General features: G+C 50.1%; 1 protein-coding gene across 1 annotated transcript; it reads left to right on the top strand.

Moving 5' to 3' along the window:
• The first annotated feature begins 648 nt into the window (after positions 1–648).
• DHODH (dihydroorotate dehydrogenase (quinone)) lies at positions 649–17,027 on the top strand. Its single transcript, XM_011976722.1, has 9 exons — positions 649–843; positions 3,770–3,982; positions 6,199–6,398; positions 8,729–8,811; positions 12,733–12,920; positions 13,982–14,095; positions 14,785–14,938; positions 15,094–15,253; positions 15,757–17,027. The coding sequence occupies exons 1-9, from the start codon at positions 823–825 to the stop codon at positions 15,809–15,811; spliced, it is 1,188 nt and encodes a 395-aa protein (XP_011832112.1). The 5' UTR covers positions 649–822; the 3' UTR covers positions 15,812–17,027.
• Positions 17,028–18,200: the final 1,173 nt, after the last annotated feature.

Raw genomic sequence — 18,200 nt, 5'->3', positions numbered from 1 at the left:
CCTCCTGGGTTCAAGCGATTCTCCTGCCTCAGCCTCCTAAGTAGCTGGGATTACAGGCGCCCGCCACTACGCCCGGCTAATTTTTTGTATTTTATTTTATTTTTTTAGTGGAGACGGGGTTTTGGGTGTTGACCAGGTCTCGAACTCCTGACCTCAAGTGATCCGCCTGCCTCGGTCTCCTAAAGTGCTGGGATTACAGGCGTGAGCCACCAAGCCTCAAGAAAATGTTTTATTTCCTTAAAAAACCTTAAGAAAAATCAACTTTTAAGTTGAAAAACTTTATATATTGACATATTCATCTTTATATCAACACAGCAGTAAAATTCATTTCTTAAAGTGATAAAAACTGTACAAATACTTCTGGTGTGAAACACAGCGTTTTGATGTCTACACTAAAACAACTTCAGGAAGGGGCCCACAAAAGTCACAACGCGGCCCCGGTAGAAAGGCAGAAAGGCACCGGTGTGTGGCACGACCTCAACACCTGTCTTCCTCACAGAGCCCCGACGCCTAGCGGACTCTCGGATTCGAGGCTCCGGTACCGCGGACAAACCCCGCACAGCAGCTTCTCTGCCAACCGCCGGCGACCAAGCGGCAGACCGTGAGCAGGGCGGGCGGAAGAGGTGTGGCCGCCGCTACTGCGCACGCGCACCCAACCAGAACCTGGGGTGATGCCGGGCCTTCCCCGCTGCACGGAGGCGACCGCTCAACCCTTCTGCCCGGCGATTGGTGGGCTGGCGGCTAAGGGGCGGAGATAGGAGGGGCCGCTGCTATCTTCTCCAATGGAACGGAGACAGGGGCGGGCTTATTGACGGAAGGAGCATGGCGTGGAGACACCTGAAAGTGAGTCCCGCGAGTGAGCAGTGTGGATCGCGAACCGGGGACCCGGGCGGGCAAGAACGGAGAGTCAGGCCGGGCGAGGCATGGACCGAAGGCGGCTCCGGGAGTGTGGGCCCCCCGGGACGTGTGCGTGTTTCCGGGGACGCCTGTAAATGCTCGCGCGTGTGCATTTGCACGTGGACTCGGTCAGGCGTGAGCAGACAGCGCCTGCAGGTCTGGATGGGTGCTGATCTGAATGTCTGCGTCTGGGCCATGTTTTTGAGCCTGGCACAGGGGTGCTTAGTGAACACATGACCGCCTAGCGTTGTGTGCAGGATCCAATGGGGAATGAAACTAGAGTAGGACATGGTCCCAGTCCTTTTAGGTAAAGTTTTGTTAGGGCGGGGGGCTCTATGTGAAAAGTTCTTAGTTGTATCCCCGTATGTAGTAGGTGTTCAAATATTTGTTGATTGGCATGGGGTTGGGGGGGGGGGCGTGCAGTCTCCAAGGGAGGCAATGAAAACCTTGAGTCTCTTTATTTATTCATTTGAGACGGAGTCTCGCTCTGTCGCCCAGGCTGGAGTGCAGTGGAGCGATCTTGGCTCACTGCAAACTCCGCCTCGCGGGTTCAAGCGATTCTCCTGCCTCAGCCTCCTGAGTAGCTGGGATTACAGGCGCGCGCCACCACGCCTGGCTAATTTTGATATTTTTAGTAGAGACGGGGTTTCACCATTTTGGTCAGGCTGGTTTCGAACTCCTGACCTCGTAAGCCTCCCAAAGTGTTGGGATTACAGGCGTGAGCTACCGCGCTCGGCCTGAGTCTCTTTTTAAAATAAATATATGGAGAGAGATGGGATCTCACTGTGTTGCCCAGGCTGGTCTAGAACTATTGGCCTCAAGGGATCTTCCCGCCTCAGCCTCCCAAAGTGGTAGGATTACAGGCGTGGGCTACCGCACCCAGCCAATGAATACTTGATCTACATCTCTTTAGCAGTTTGGAAGGATCTTTAAAAGCAAATCTGATCATGTCATTTCCTGGCTTAGGGAACAAAACCCACATGTTGATTTTGGCCAAACTCCTGCTCATTTCTCCTGTTTCGTCTTAAGCCTTACTTTCCCTCACTCCTCTGTTCCAAACTTTCTCCCTTTCTCATTCTCTTCTGCTACTGAGAGAGCCTTTACACTTTTTCCTCTCCCTACTGCCTTCTGGTTAACTTTTTAAAAATAATTGAACCAGAATAGGTTCAAAGAGACTCCCAACAATTCGTTTATCCCTTGAGTATCAGCTTTAAGTCATTTCCTTAAGGAAGCCTTTCCTTACCTCTAAGATTAGGTTGAATACTTTCATTACCTTATACTTTTTATCCTTCATCACAGTTGCCATGACTATGTATTTGCATGATCATTGATTTCTGTCTGTCGCTTCATAAGATCACACTCTCCATGACGGTAGGGGCAAGATCTGTTTTGCCATCTTTGCTCGATCAGTATTTGATGAATGACTGAACTAATGAATGAATAACTCAGCATCTGGCAGTGATAATTAGAGAAAAGCATCGTGAACCACTTTTGATCCAATAAGATCTGAAGCTTCTGTTTTATATTTTACACCCCCTGAAATGGAATATATGTATAATATCTTTGTATGTATACATTTTTGAGAGAGTCTTCACTCCATTGCGCAGGTGGAGTGCAGTGGCACGATCCCAGCTTGCTGCAGCTTGGACCTCCTGGTCTCAAGGGATCTGCCCACTTCTGCCTCCCAAGTAGCTGAGACCACAGATGCACCACCACGCCTGGCTAATTTTTTATATTTTGTAGAGATGGGGTCTCACTATGTTGCCCAGGCTGGTCTCAAACTCCTGCACTCAAGCAGTCCTCCCACTTCAGCCTCCCAAAGTGCTGGGATTACAAGCATGAGTCACCAAGTCCAGCTATGTGCAATTTTTGAAAGCCAGCATAATTAATACCCTAAGTGGAATATAAAGGAGAAAATCTAAAAGTAGTTTATATTAATAAAATTACATGTATTTCAGTATGTAAATATTGCTGACTCCCCTAGTGAGATAGTCGTGTTTAAGCCTCTACTTAGAAATGCAAGTGCACAGGTGTGTTACATTATCAAACACCCCAGCAAAGCACTGTACCATTCCCGATGAGATTTTCTGAAATGAACAATTCTTGGGAATGTTCTATGCAACACTGTATAGTTGTCCCTCAATTTACAAGATACTTGTACTGTATGTGAAAACCATGTGAAGACTGGGCACTGTGGCTCATGCTGTAATCCCAGCACTTTGGGAGGCCAAGGCAGGAGTACTGCTTGAGCCCAAGAGTTCTAGACCAGCCTGGGCAACATAGCAAGACTCCATCTCTTCAAAAAATTGGCTGGGCTTGGTGGCATGTACCTGTGGTCCCAGTTATTTGGGGAGGCTGAGGTGGGAGGATTGCTTGAGACCAGGAAGTCAAGAAAGACAGTTTATATGGTAAAATAGAGTTTGGCTCAGATAATATGAACATATAATTTTTTACGCACATGAATGTCAGTAGGATGTTCAAAAGTCACACAGGAAATGGGGCAGTTCATGTCAGATAGTCTCAAGCCGAGAAGGATGTCTGACTTTCCGGATTCCTGCCCACCACATCTATTAGCATTACCCTGTCACTGTAACCAGTAGTAGTGTCTACCACAATCCCCCTAGAGGACAGTATGGTGCCTCTTGAAATTTCTGGCCTGAGAGTCCCAGGAAAGCCTTTAGGACCTGAAGAGGTGTGTAGGCAGAAGTGTCAATACAGCCTCTGACTGTAGAGGCCAGTGTTAGCAGAAGGCTAAGGGCGTCTGTTTCATGTGACCTGCCGTTATGCCCTCTGTGTGCCTGGGTGTGAAGGGCTCAGGGAGGGTGCTGCAGCCTGGCCTGGAGGGCCCCCCTAATAGGCTCTTTTTTTGCAGAAGCGGGCCCAGGATGCTGTGGTCATCCTGGGGGGCGGAGGACTTCTCTTCGCCTCCTACCTGATGGCCACGGGAGATGAGCGTTTCTATGCTGAACACCTGATGCCAGCTCTGCAGGGGCTGCTGGATCCGGAGTCAGCCCACAGACTGGCCGTTCGCTTCACCTCCCTGGGGCTCCTTCCACGGGCCAGATTTCAAGACTCTGACATGCTGGTAGGTGTTCGTGGATACCCTGTGCATTAAATACAAAGGTGAAGGCTGAAGTCCCTAAACTTCTCAGCCAGGACTGATCTTTTTGAACACCAGAACCTCAAGTGAGCAGTGGAGATTTGGAATTCAGTCTGAGCATTATTTTTTTGTGTCATGTAATTAGCAATGATGATTATCTATTACATATATGGGATTGTGTTAGGCGATGTTCTTGTTTGATCCTCGCAGCTACTGCATGAGCTGGATCTGTTACCATCCCCAGCCATGGATCAGGAAACCAAGAAACAGAGTAAGGAATAACAAAAAGGAACTCCAGTCACACAGCTAGCGGGTAGCAGGACCAGGATTCAAACCCACGGAGTCTGACACTGGCTTCCTGCCCCTTGGCCGCTGTCCTGCCTTGCTGAGGTTGCAGGTAGCTCAGTCTTCCCCTCGGCTAAATGGGGAAACTGCCAGAGTCATTGAGCACCGTGCGAGACAGGAGCGTTGGGTCCCAGCCTCACTCAGCCGCATGTTCAGCCCACGGGCCCTCTCCACATGCTTGAAATCTTTGGCCTAGAGTCCCAGGAAAATCCTTTAGGGCCGGAAGAGGGTGTGTAGGCAGAAGTGTAGATACAGCCTCTAACTGCAGAGGCCAGTGTCAGCAGAAGGCTAAGGGCCTCTGTTTCATGCAACCTTCCGGGCTTAGTGCAGCAAACCGAATAGAAGAATCCCCATCCTCATAGAAGCTGCTTCCTCATGGAAGTCTCGGCAGTTTCCTTTCGAGAGGCTTCTTATCAAATGGGAGGACATCGGAATGATTTGAGTGTGAAAACGCAAACAAGAAGCCCTCAGAACTCTGGTGAGGAAGGGTCACTGTTACAAATTAAAGGGGCCTTCACCGCATTTCCCCTTCCGACCTTAGACTCCTTTTCACTCTGATTGTATGGTGCTGAGCAGATGTGTCATTTCCCCTGACTCGCCATGCTCACACACTAACAGGCACTGTAGGCTCAGACAGAGCACTCCGTTAAACCGTCCTCACCCCAGACTGCTAGTGTGAGAGCCCTGGAGTGAATGGGAGTGAATAATGAGTGGGATGCAGAGATGAGGAGAATTTAGAAGGAAGTGTGTGCCTGAGGGCGCAGGCTGTGTCTGTGTAAACACAGATGACAGAGACAGGCAAACCTGACCTCGGAGGTGTTGTCCTAAACACCGCTGCCTGTGGCCACGCTTGCAGCAGCTCATTTAGAATGTGACTCAAACTTTTTAACTGGTAGCCAGGACTCTTGATGATTTCACAGCTTTCCTGGTTTAGCTCTCCACCCCTCACCTACGTCAGGCATGTTAGAATCCCCCGGGGTTGCATCTGGAGTATCCAGATGCCCTGGCCTGGTGCCAGACCAGTTTCACCGCCACATCTGAGAGTGGGACCCGAAAGCTACCAGGGGCCTCTGCGGTACAGCCGGAGCTGAGAACCGCAGTCCTGGAGGAAGGCCCCTAGTCCAGCCACACACATCTTGCCTCCCAGTCTCCTGAGGTGCTGCGAGCATTCTCACCTTCATTTGTTGTTGTTCTTTCTTGGAGCATCTCTCTTAGCCCCTGCTTCCAGGATCCCACGGTGTTCACCCTGGGAGGCCTTTGCTAGTCTCCTGAAAGGTCGCTGGAGCCCATCGGTCAGTTCTGCCCAGCTGAACACCTTCCTTCCTCGGGTTCCCTGTGGGAGGCTGGGGGTCGTGGCTGGGGCTTCTTACCAGCCTGGATGAGGAGGGACACAGCTGGAGCTGATGTTCATTAAGCTGATTAAAGGGTTTGCTGCTTACCATGCCTTGGTTTCAGGGAAGCACTATCTAGGGCCTGACACCAGCGAGCTACTCTCTCCCACCAAGGCTAGTTGACAAGAAGGTATGAACCTTAACCACAACTGGGAAAGGCAGCGCTTGTCTCCTGTTCAACCCATGGTGGAAACACCATTTCTCCCCCCAGCCTTGCTAATAATAAAGCCCCGTGGTTTTCAAACTCTAGTAGGTGTCACAGTCCCCTGGAGAGCCAGCACTGTTAAAAATAGGTTCCCCCAGTGCTCCATTCCTCCCCCAAAGATTTTGACCTTGGGGGTGGGCCCTGGGATCTGAGGTTTCACAAGCTTCCCAGGTCATTCTGGTGTAGCCGTGCCAGGAACCATGCTTTGAGAAACACCGGGATAGCCTTGCGTGCCTCTGACTTTGTCTTCCTCTTCCCAGGAAGTGAGAGTTCTGGGCCATAAATTCCGAAATCCAGTAGGAATTGCTGCAGGATTTGACAAGCATGGGGAAGCCGTGGACGGACTTTATAAGATGGGCTTTGGTTTTGTTGAGATAGGAAGTGTGACTCCAAAACCTCAGGAAGGAAACCCCAGACCCAGAGTCTTCCGTCTCCCCGAGGACCAAGCTGTCATTAACAGGTAGGTGAGCGGCCCAGAGTTCATGGGGGATGCCCTCTTTCCAGCTGGGCTTTCAGAGATGTAAGATCTGCCTCTGTTTTTTTTCTCTCATACAATGTGGACATTCTTCTGTCATTTAGAATGTTCAGGAACCCCGTTCAGCGTCTACTATGTGCCCCAGGCATCTATCTTGAAAAGCAGGCTTTGTTACGTCCATTTAACAGTTGTGTAGACGGAGGCTTGTAGAGCCAAATAACTCCGCTTCGGTCACGGAGATAATAAGCAGGAGAGCTTGGGCATGGCCTGGGCTTACTGGACTTGAGAGTTTGTGCTCTGTCCATGCTGTTTCTCCAGTGCTCTTACTCGACACTGTCCAAGAGAAATGTAATGTGAGCCCATGTGTAATTTAAAGTGCTCTAGTGACCACATTAACACAGTAAACAGAATGAGTGAAATTGATACTTACTTAAAATTATAATTTAGTTATATTTAATGTGTTACAAGTATTTAAAAAAACATGTGTTTAAAACACCATAAAAAGTATTAATTCGCTGTTTTTACCTTCTTTTGCCTGTACCAAGTGTAAGAGCCAGTGTGCATTTTACTTCCAGCACCTCTCCCTTTGGACCAACTGCATTCCCAGCAGCCAGTAGCCACATGTGGCCAGCAGACGTGTATTGGCCAGCACAGCCCCAGCCTTTAGCAAACAGGAGAATGTAACATTCAACATGCACAGCTGCTCTTAGTAAGATAAATCCTTCTAGACTGTATAAAGCTCTTCCCTTTGTCATCCCTGGGTAATTTTTACTGCAGCAAACCCAAAAGGTGAAGAAGTGCCTACTTTTTGGTAAGAGGATTTTGAAGAGCCTCCTTGGGGAGATTTCGATGGGCATCTTTGGGGTCACTGGTGGCCTCCTGGGAGATGGATCTGTAGGACATTTACTTGGCCGTGCTTCCTGCTTTCTTGTGCTTGTTTCAGGGAAAATCTGCAGCATTAGAGATCAAGTTATCGATCTTTCTGCTGCATTGCAGGTGGGGATCAATATCTTCAGAATTGGCCAGGCAAAATATATTTGCTTATCATTCAGCTGCTACAGATAACTGCAGGTGCTGGGATGATGGTACTTGGTGAATCCTATAGGTGAGCAGGGGTGTGAGATCGTGCTCTGAGCACTGCGTGTGTGGCCTCCTGGCTGCGTGGCATGTGGTGAGTGTGCTGTAAATACTTGCTGAATGAATGGGTGAAGTTATTAAGTCATCAAATATGTGTGCCAGTGTGTCTATTATAGATGCTTTTGGCTCTAACAAAGTGGCTTAAACAACAGGCACATTTGATACTATTTTCTTCTCATAACAGGTGCAATGGGCAGGCCCAGGGTTGGTTGAGCACTAGGGCAGTGTTGAGACTCTGGTCCAACTTCTTTGGGCCTTCCCTTTTTGCTTGTCAGAGAGTGACCTCGGCTGCGAGTATTACGTTCTTACACGGATGCTCAGGAGCAGAAAGGAAAAAGGGCAGGGATGTTCTCAGAGGCTCCCAGTAGGCCTCACTTGTGTCTCAGGCACTCACTTTTGCTTCACTTGCCAGCAAGGCTGGGAAAGGAGTCATTAGCATTTTTACCCTGTATCAGGGCAGGTGGGTTTCACTGGCAAGGAGGAAGAGGAAGGGGACTGGCCACTAAGTCAACACCCACAGTGGGGCTGGGGATACAGGGATGAGGCCCCTGCCTTTGGGGAGTGTCTAGTGACAGTGATAGAGGGATGAGAGAGGTATGAGATGTTGCTTGCCCTCAAGAAGATCATAACCTAGTATGGGACCTTAAGCACATATGTATGTGTCTATCCCGAGCCAGGAGAAAGGTAGGTCCAAAGCTCTGTATGAAGGCCAGGGGGATGAGGGATGTTTTGCAGCTGGGAGCTTTGTGCAGGAGGAGAGGGAGCATTTGCTCTGAGCTAGGAAGGGAGGTGATTTTCACAGGTAGAAAGCATAGGGAGATAGAGTGGCTGCAGGGGCTTCAGGAGGCTGTTTGGGAGCCCAGGCAGGTGGCAAGTGAGCGTGCAGTTCTCAGGGTGGCTGGGTAAGGAGTGGGGATCCAGCAGGTCTGGGGCAGCTGCTGCTGCATCTGGGCTGTTTCCAATGCTAGTTCGCTGAGCATTTGCAAATTTTAATCTTTCCCCTGGGTATTGGATGGTGTTCTGGCAAGTTCTCTAGGAGCCCCAGGGGTCTTTAGACCCTGGAAGTGTAAGAACTGACTGTGATTTTTTTTTCTCTTGTTTTAAAAAGTCCTAAGTGTACAGGAAGTGGCTATGGTGCCATCTCACTCTGCCCCTCTCATCTGCTTGTGGTTCTGCAGGTATGGGTTTAACAGTCACGGGCTTTCGGTGGTGGAACACAGGTTACGCGCCAGACAGCAGAAGCAGGCCAAGCTCACAGAAGGTAAAGTGGGTTGCGTCAGAGGGCCTTTCTTATTTATTAGGAGGAAACGTGGGAGAAACACTGGGAACATTTCTAGTGAAATAAACATGATTGAGCAATAGCAAAAACCACTGAGGACCTCAGGGCACCTCTCCTAGAGGGATTTTCCTGGTCCCACACACAGCCTCCAAGAGTTTAACTGGATTTCACAATTTAGCAAATACTCCCTTTGCCTCTGCCTTGTTATGTAACCTGTTACCGTAACTAGGGAGGCCTGAAAGCAAGTGAAGCGAAGCGGCCGGGCTGTGATCACACAGGCAGGGAGGGCGGGAGCAGGACTTGAACGTCATCTTCCTGTGGCCCACTCTGTCCTCCCTTTTTAATCGTCTGTTGTGTAAATAATGTTCATTAATTACAGAAGACAGTAAATACAGAGAAGCGTAAAGAAAGAAGGTTCAAGAAACGGATACTCCTCCCTACTCAAGGATAACTAATATTAGCATTTGGGAAAATATTCTTCATGAGTTGTTTTGGAAACTGCTCGTTTTTGGCTCCACACAGTTCACACCTGTAATCTCAATACTTTGGGTGCCCAAGGTGGGAGGATCACTTGAGCTCAGGAGTTTAAGACCAGCCTGGGCAACATCGTGAGATCCCATTTCTCTAAAAAACCAAACACAATGCGCATTTTTTTTTTTTAAAATGGAGTCTCGCTCTCTCTCCCAGGCTGGAGTGCAGTGGTGCGATCTCAGCTCACTGCAAGCTCCACTTCCCAGGTTCATGCCATTCTCCTGCCTCAGCCTCCCAAGTAGCTGGGACTATAGGTGCCCGCCACCACGCCCGGCTAATTTTTTGTATATTTAGTAGAAGTGGGGTTTCACTGTGTTAGCCAGGATGGTCTCGATCTCCTGACCTCATGATCTGCCCACCTCGGCCTCCCAAAGTGCTGGGATTATAGGTGTGATCCACCGTGCCCGGCCACAACATGCATTTTTGAAGGTGCCTCCGGCAATGCGGGTGTTCTCTGTGGCCTCTGCCTCACTCGCTCTCAGGATGCACTTAGTGGTCACAGCCCTCTGTTGTCCTGACCCTGATGCCCCAGGACCCCGTGGATTGTGTGTGGGGGGCTGCGGCTCAGTAGCGACCACTGTCTTCTTTGGGTCCTTCTGAAACTCCTTCCAGGATGTCTTAGTCCCAGATAGTCCTGGTAGCAGGATGAAGAAACCAATGGATATGGGATTCACTTCAGGAAGTGAGGTGGAAAGGGCTGAGGCACTCAGCAGTGTCAGAATTGGGGAATAGGAAATTATCTTTTGGAAACCCCTGGCTTGGCTGGAAGCAGACCCCGCTGAACTGCAGAGCCGCCCACCTGGGGAGCTTTGGAGGTCACCACAGGACTTGCATGGTTTGTGATGCTTGCCTGCCTTCGTGCTTGCTTTTTCTTCTCGGTGTCTGCAGTGCAGTTTCCTGGCTTATCCCCTGTTCTTCCTCACCCAGCCCTCCCTCCCAGTGGCCCTCCTGGTCTGTGGAGTGAAGCAGAGCCTGCAGCAGGGCTCTGCACGGATGTGTCTGCCAGCAGCTTAGGGGCCTTCATGGCAGCTTGCTAGCACCATGCCAAGGAACATGTGTAGACAAAAGCTTTGGTGCCCTCTGGGGACAGAGTAATCCAGTAATTTCTCTCTAACTCCCAAATCTTGTCAGTTTGGGCAGATGACTCCTAATCCATTAGCTACATGAAAGTGATATTCTCCTTCAAGCCAGTTTACTTGTGTGGAAAAGAATTCAAGCTTACAAATGATCTGGGCTTGATAGGTGCTAGACTGGGAAGCTTGGAGACCTATGATAAACCTTTTGTCTAATTGGATTCTTTGTTTTTTTGAGACAGAGTCTCTCTCTGTTGCCCAGGCAACAGTGGTGCGATCTTAGCTCACAGCAGCCTCCACCTCCCAGGTTCAAGTGATTCTCCTTTCTCAGCCTACTGAGTAGCTGAGATTATAGGCGCCCACCGCCACACCCGACTAATTCTTATGTTTTTAGTAGAGATAGGGTTTCACCATGTTGGCCAGGCTGGTCTTGAACTCCTGACCTCAGTTGATCCACCCGCCTCAGCCTCCCAAAGTGCTGGGATTACAGGCATGAGCCGCTGTGCCCGGCTTCTAATTGGGTGGGTTCTGATCCCCTCCTCCAGTCCCCACCCTGGAAAGTAGCTACACTATCTTATTTGCTAATGATGCGAGAGTGTGATTGGGGTGTGAGAAGGTGGTGAGCAGTACAATAGATGTTGTTCGATCCTCTCTGGCCTGACAACCCATTTTGTGAGCTACTTGGTGTTCTAAGTCTTTCCCCAACTCTCAGATGGAAAAAACAGCCTGTACCATTGATGTACCACTCCTCATGCAGAGAAGATGGTATCTTAGGAGAAGTCAAGTAGAGACAACCCTTTTCTTTTACACATAGTGTGTTTCTGAAAATGTATTTTTCTGGAGGTCCAAAATGCAAGTCCACTGATAGTCAGTCCCATGGATTTTTAAGTAAGCTGACCTCGTTGCATACATGTAAACTGAGACCCTCTTGAGAGTAAAAAAGGGCAGGTGCTAACCATGATGCCCAGGCTAGGGGAGTAATCAGGCTGTCCGGGGAAGCACTGAAGACACAGGGTCCCCTCAGTTATTATATGAGGGCGAGTCCCTTTCCTCAGACAACTAAAATTATAAGTTAGAAAACAATTACACCTCTACATTTTAGGCATGATAATTGAAAACATTTGGCCAGGCATGATGGCTCATGCCTGTAATCCTAGCACTCCGGGAGGCTGAGGCAGGTGGGTCACTTGAGGTCAGGGGTTCGAGACCAGCCAGACCAGAGAAGGGGTGAAAACCCTTCTCTACTAAAAATACAAAAATTAGGCCAGGCGCAGTGGCTCACATCTGTAATCCCAGCACTGTGGGAGGCCGAGACGGGCGGACCATGGGGTCAGGAGATGATCATCTTGGCCAACATGGTGAAACCCCATCTCTACTAAAAATACAAAAATTAGCTGTAATCCCAGCTACTCAGGAGGCTGAGACAGCAGAATTGCTTGAATTCAGGGGGCAGAGGTTGCAGTGAGCCAAGATTGTGCCACCACATTCCAGCCTGGGCAACAGTGAGACTCCATCTCAAAAAAAAAAAAAATATTTTCCAGTATATATATATTTTCCAATATATATATATTTTGAGACAGAGTCTTGCTCTGCTGCTCAGGCTGGAGTGCAGTGGCGTGATCATGGTTCACTGGAGCCTCAATCCTACTTCAGCCTCACGAGTAAGTAGCTGGGACTACAGGTGTGCACCACCGCGCCCAGCTGAGTTTTTTAATTGTAGAGATGGGGTTTCACCATGTTGCCCAGACTGGTCTTGAATTCCTGGGCTCAAGCAATCCTCCACCCTTGGCCACCCAAAGTGCTGGGATTATAGGCATGAGCCACCTCACCTGGCCTGTTTTTCAGAATTTTATACATATTCTTTCATTTTGTTTTTTCTTCACAACTGTACATCCAGTCAACTGAGCCAAGGCCAACAAGCATCCCTTGAGGTGAGCGTTGCCGGCCTGACGTGCCTACTGAGCTCTGTCTGTTCTGTTTTATTCAATTTATGAGGCCCATCTTTTGCCCCACAAGTATTTGCACTAATTTGTCCATTTTCCATGAAAAATTTTTTTAAAAAAGGGCAAAATGCAGCAAAACATCCTCGTAGCTGCCCCGACTTTGCTAGACAAAGCCGGCGAGTGGTTTTGGTAGGCAGGCCCAGGCCGCAGCTGAGCACCTGTCAGCCGGTGTCAGGCAGGTCAGGTTTGGAGGGAAGACCTGCCCAACTGTCCGCCGTGGTTTGGTCAAGGACAGCCTCAGAAAGTGGCACAGGAAATGGTGTGCGGGCTGCAGGCCTGACCAGCGACGTTTGCAGATGGACTGCCGCTGGGGGTCAACTTGGGGAAGAACAAGACCTCAGTGGACGCCGCGGAGGACTACGCAGAAGGGGTGCGCGTGCTGGGCCCGCTGGCCGACTACCTGGTGGTCAATGTGTCCAGCCCCAACACGGCCGGGCTGCGGAGCCTTCAAGGAAAGGCTGAGCTGCGCCGCCTGCTGACCAAGGTGGGCAACTGCACCCCTTCTCCAGGCCCCGTCCCACCAGCCTGCCCCACCCGTTCCCCTTCATTCTCCAGGGTAAAGCTTCAGCATCACCCTCAGAAGCTGTCCTTAGCACCTGGACCAGTAGGACCCCTGGCTATGCCTTCCCAGGGTCCGCTCTGATCCCCTGTCATGACACTGATTATACGTCACAGTGACAAATTATCTGTCCCTGCTGCTGTAAACCACGAGGTCTGTAAGAGCAGAGACCGCGTCTCTCCCATTTGTCACTCTGACCCTAGCACCCAGAGCTCTGAGTGAACTGAAGGACTTCACCCAGTACTTGTGGTAATATTTCCTGGCTATCTTTTAGGAATGAAAGTCTAAAAAAGGCTGGGCATGGTGGCTCATGCCTACAATCCCAGCACTATGAGAGGCTGAGGCAGGTGGATCACTTATAGCCCAGGAGTTTGAGACCAGCCTGGGCAAAAGAGCAAGACCCTGTCTCTACAAAAAATTTAAAAATTAAGCCAGGCACAGTGGCTCAAGCCTATAGTCCCAGCTACTTGGAGGCCGAGGCAGGCAGATCACTTGCGCTCAGGAGTTTGTTTGTGACCAGCCTGGGCAACTTGGCAAAACCCCATCTTACAAGAAATACAGAAATTAGCTGGGCATGGCGGCGCACACCTGCAGTCCCAGGTACTCTGGAGGCTGAAGTGGAAGGATTGCCTGAGCCCAGGGAGGTGCAGGCTACAGTGAGCCATGATCATGCTACTACACTCCAGTGTGGGTGACAGAGTGCAACCTTGTCTCAAAAAAAAAAAAAAAAAAAGAAAGAAAAGTCTGAAACACCCTTAAGCTATGAGCCAATGTCCATGGAGATCCCTTGGCCTAAAAGAATGGACTCGGATCCATCTCGTTAGTGCTCCTCACGTGTCTGAGACTGGCTTTCCTGAAAAGGAGAAATTGTTCCTGCTTTAGTCTGATTGCTTTTGTGGAAACCGACTGACCTGCAGTGTAGGTCACAGCTGCACTGCGGGGCTGCAGTCTGCAGGGTCCCCAGCTCTGGCCGTGTGTTGCCCTAGGTGCTGCAGGAGAGGGACGGCTTACAGGGAGCGCACAGGCCGGCAGTGCTGGTGAAGATCGCTCCTGACCTCACCGCCCAGGACAAGGAGGACATTGCCAGTGTGGTCAAAGAGGTTTGAGTCGGGGCCTGGGCCCAGGGTGTGCCTCCCATGGTCTGCAGAGGCTGTTTGGCCAGCTGGGTTAGCTCAGAATGGCGGCCTTTGTGATTTCCTCTCCTTGGTATTAAAGGCTGGTTTGGCGTCTGTCATGGTGTAACTCACCCTGTGGGCAAAAGCGAATGTTGGAATAAATGCTTGAAGGAGTTTTTCTCATGCCTCTTACTCTCTCTCCTCATCTGCATCCAGCAAGGTTAAGGCTTGAGCCTGGGTCCTTGGCCAGTCTTGACTGGGACTCAAAATTCTTTCCCTCACTCCTCTCTCCAGCCTGTCTGGACAGCGGGTCTCTGTGGCATAGGAGAGTAGTGGAAATAGCCTGAGCCTCGCCGTCATGGGTTCAAATCATGGTTCTACCACTTACTACCTGAGGGCCTCAGACAAGACACTATAATTGGGTTGTTTTAAGGACTGGACTGTGTCCTAGGGGAATGCTGTGGGTGGTCAGTGTGTGATGGCTGCTGTTGTCATGTTATGGCTCATTCTAAAACTTGTTGAGGAAAAGATGAGTAGTAAGGTCTGGTGTAGCTCTTGCTTTGGGGGCTGTAGGTGTGGGTACCTGGCCCGGCTGCTGCCTTTGACCCCCAGAGGAGCGCCTCTGTGTCCTTCGGTGCCATGACTCATGGCTTTTTCTCCATCTCACACTGCAGTTGGGCATTGATGGGCTGATTGTTACGAACACCACCGTGAGTCGCCCTGCTGGCCTCCAGGGTGCCCTGCGCTCTGAAACAGGAGGGCTGAGTGGGAAGCCCCTCCGGGATTTATCAACTCAAACCATTCGGGAGATGTATGCACTCACCCAAGGCAAGGCTTCCGGCATCTGTGTCTTCAGATCTGCGTGTGGCTTGGGCTCCTGGGTCCTGATGGGAATCATCATTTCCTAATCTGCCTTGATTGTGGGGGACTCTGGGGCGGAAGCCATATCCTTCTTTACAGTGTCAGCATGTGCTTCTCTGTAGGCCGAGTTCCCATAATTGGGGTTGGTGGCGTGAGCAGCGGGCAGGACGCGCTGGAGAAGATCCGGGCAGGGGCCTCCCTGGTGCAGCTGTACACGGCCCTCACCTTCTGGGGACCACCCGTTGTGGGCAGAGTTAAGCGGGAGCTGGAGGCCCTTCTGAAGTGAGTGAGGCTTGAAATAGAAGTTAGGCAGAGGTTAATTCAGAATCACTCAAGTCAAGGAGATACTGTTGATCTGTTTCTTACTCATTCAAAAAGGAGTTGAGGGGTACACTCTGAAAGGGGAGAGAAACTCTGGGTTACTCTTTTGATGAAGGACAAACAGTGCCAAAGAGAACTGAGGATTAACCTCCAAGGCAATGGTGTTTCTACGGCAGAGTTGTCCATTTGCTCGAGGGAGAAGAGCCTAAGGACTCCCGTCAGCATTCCCATTAATTAAACAACACTGGTTCAATGTTGGGAGCTGTCAGTACTTAAAAGCACTTTCCTTCCTGCTCTGTTCCTACCTGGGTAGAACTATCCCTATGTCCCTGGGTGAAGAGTGTAGAGGAAACCAGATGCGCCTGGGCAGGGATGATGCCTTTCGGGGTGAATGTGGGCTTCCTGTAAGAGCAGGGCCTGTCCTCCACTGTTTGCTGAAATTGCTTTGTTTGCTCTTTTTCCAGAGAGCAGGGCTTTGGCAGAGTCACAGATGCCATTGGAGCAGATCATCGGAGGTGAGGACAGCGTCTGTTGGGAAGCCTGATCTGGAACCTTCCCAAGGACTCAGGCGAGCCTTTATGGCTGGATTGTGAGAGGAGGGACTCTGTCTTGAGCCATGTCCCTCAGCCGTGGCATAGCTGCACCATAAACGCCAGTCAGGGGTCACCAGGACCAACTGTAGGCTTTCTTCAGTCCCTTGGTCAGACTATAAACTGTGTTTGTGATTCTTTGTGGATTCAAACCCTAGGATCCGTCAGTCTTGCAAGGACATTGAATATTAGGGGGAAAAAGTTATGGAAAAAATAAAGCCATTTAGAACCTGGGTTTCAACGCTAGCCCTTTCTGGTTTGCCACAGGCCCTGCCCAGACGCTGCAGGTCCTTCCAGGCCTCTGCTACCTGCATCTCCAGTGGGCTTCCCAGGAACTTGACTGTCTTTCATTTGATCTTTATTTTTATTTATTTAATGTTTTAAACTTTATTTTTAAAATATTTCAAACATAAGGGCGGGGTATGGTGGCTCATGCCTGTAATCCCAGCACTTTGGGAGGCCGAGGTGGGCGGATTACCTGAGGCCAGGAGTTGGAGACCAGCTAGGCCACCATGGTGAAACCCTGTTTCTACAAAAAGTACAAAAAATTAGCCAGGCATTGTGGTAGGCACTTTTAATCCCAGCTACTGGGGAGGCCAAGGCAGGATAATCGCTTGAACCTGGGAGGCGGAGGTTGCAGTGAGCCAGGATTGCACCAGTGCACTCCAGCTTGGGTGACAGAGTGAGACTCCGTCACACACACACACACACAAATTTTTCCCATTTCTCTCCCTCCCTCCCTCTATAACATGGATAAAATATTCACATGTATTACATATTTATTGTTGTTGAGTCATTGGTGCCTTACTCTTAAGTGTTTCAGTCTGTATCTCCTAAGCATCCTGATACTAGTTTTTTGATTATAAAATTGACCTGCATTCTTTACTAGCAATCCAAACGGTACAGCACTCTTGAAGTGTAAACATTCCTGTTCCTCCTCACCCCACTCTGCAGACATGCCTTTCTGTCTATCCTCCTGGACTTTTTCCCCTGCATGAAGATGTTCATTTTGTACATACACTCAGACATACGTGTGGCTGTATTTTTTGTATACCTATATATGGATGGAGTGCACACTGTTTTCTGTATAGTTACTTTACATTTTCATACAAATGACATCATCCTACAGATACGATTCTGCCGTTGACTTTCTTCACTATTCTCATGTGGGCATGGTTCATGCTGGGCCTCGGTCTTTTGAGTGGGGTCTATTTAGCCAGTCCCCTGTTGGTGATCATATCACTAACTTCCGGCATTTTCCTATCACCGTCGGTGCCTCGGTGAACATCTTGTGAAAGTGCTTGTGCCTTTGTTCCGGCGTCAGTGCAGAGCAGGGTCCAAGGAGTGTGACAGCTGGGCTGAGGGGCTGGCATGTTTCACATTCTGATAGATAGAGCCAAGTTGCTCCTATCAGGTTTTCAAGCTGCCCATTTCCCACCGTGGAGACAGCAACAGAGGAGACATCCCCAGCTCCTCTGGCTTTGCCTGTTCAAAGCTACCCTGTGAGGCCTGAAGACAGCTGCCATGAAGGCAGCTCATGTCCACCAAACACTGACTGTGGGCCAGACGCTGTGCCAAGGGCTTGACGTTTCCTCTTTATAGATGAGGAAACGGGCAGAGAGGCAGCTGATTGTCCAGTCCCCCTGCGTGGAGGCTGCTCGGCTGGGCTCAAGCCTGGCGGTGTTTTCACAGAGCATGTTGTGCTGAATGGCTCTGCCATGGACCAAGCCTTGGCTGCTCTAAAAGCCGGCTCATTGCCTCATGCTTCTCTATATTCGTTCCTTACTCCAGGAAGAGCAGTGCACTGAAGGAGAAACGGGAATGGGCAAAAGGAGCCACATGCTGGCCAGTCCACCGCGGGGTCACTTTCCTCATCAGCCTGGGCTCCCACACGCCACGTCAGGTGCCAGCGCACACACTCTGGACACCCTCCTCGTTCTCTCTGGGCTTGGATGCTCTCTGTGAGTCACCTGCCCTCCCTTCCCCACGTTACGGGCATCTACCTTGCTCTGTCCCACCTAATAGCTTTAGGACTGAACGATTCAGGAAAGGGAAGGGAAGGAGTGGAGGAGAAGGGGGAAGTCGGCCCTTGGAAGGTTCTCCATGGGAGACTGACTTTTTTTCTTTTTTTGAGACGGAGTCTCGCTCTGTCACCCAGGCTAGAGTGCAGGGGTATGATCTCAGCTCACTGCAAACTCCGCTCCCGGGTTCAAGGGATTCTTCTGCCTCAGCCTCCAGAGTAGCTGGGACTACAGGCGTGTGCCACCACGCCCTGCTAATTTTTGTATTTTTAGTAGAGATGGGGTTTCACCATATTG

Source organism: Mandrillus leucophaeus, unplaced genomic scaffold (genome assembly GCF_000951045.1).
Source record: "Mandrillus leucophaeus isolate KB7577 unplaced genomic scaffold, Mleu.le_1.0 Scaffold17, whole genome shotgun sequence".
Classification (NCBI taxonomy): Eukaryota; Metazoa; Chordata; class Mammalia; order Primates; family Cercopithecidae; genus Mandrillus; species Mandrillus leucophaeus.
Note: the sequence above shows the minus strand (reverse complement) of the source record. Positions and strands in the feature narration are given on the sequence as shown.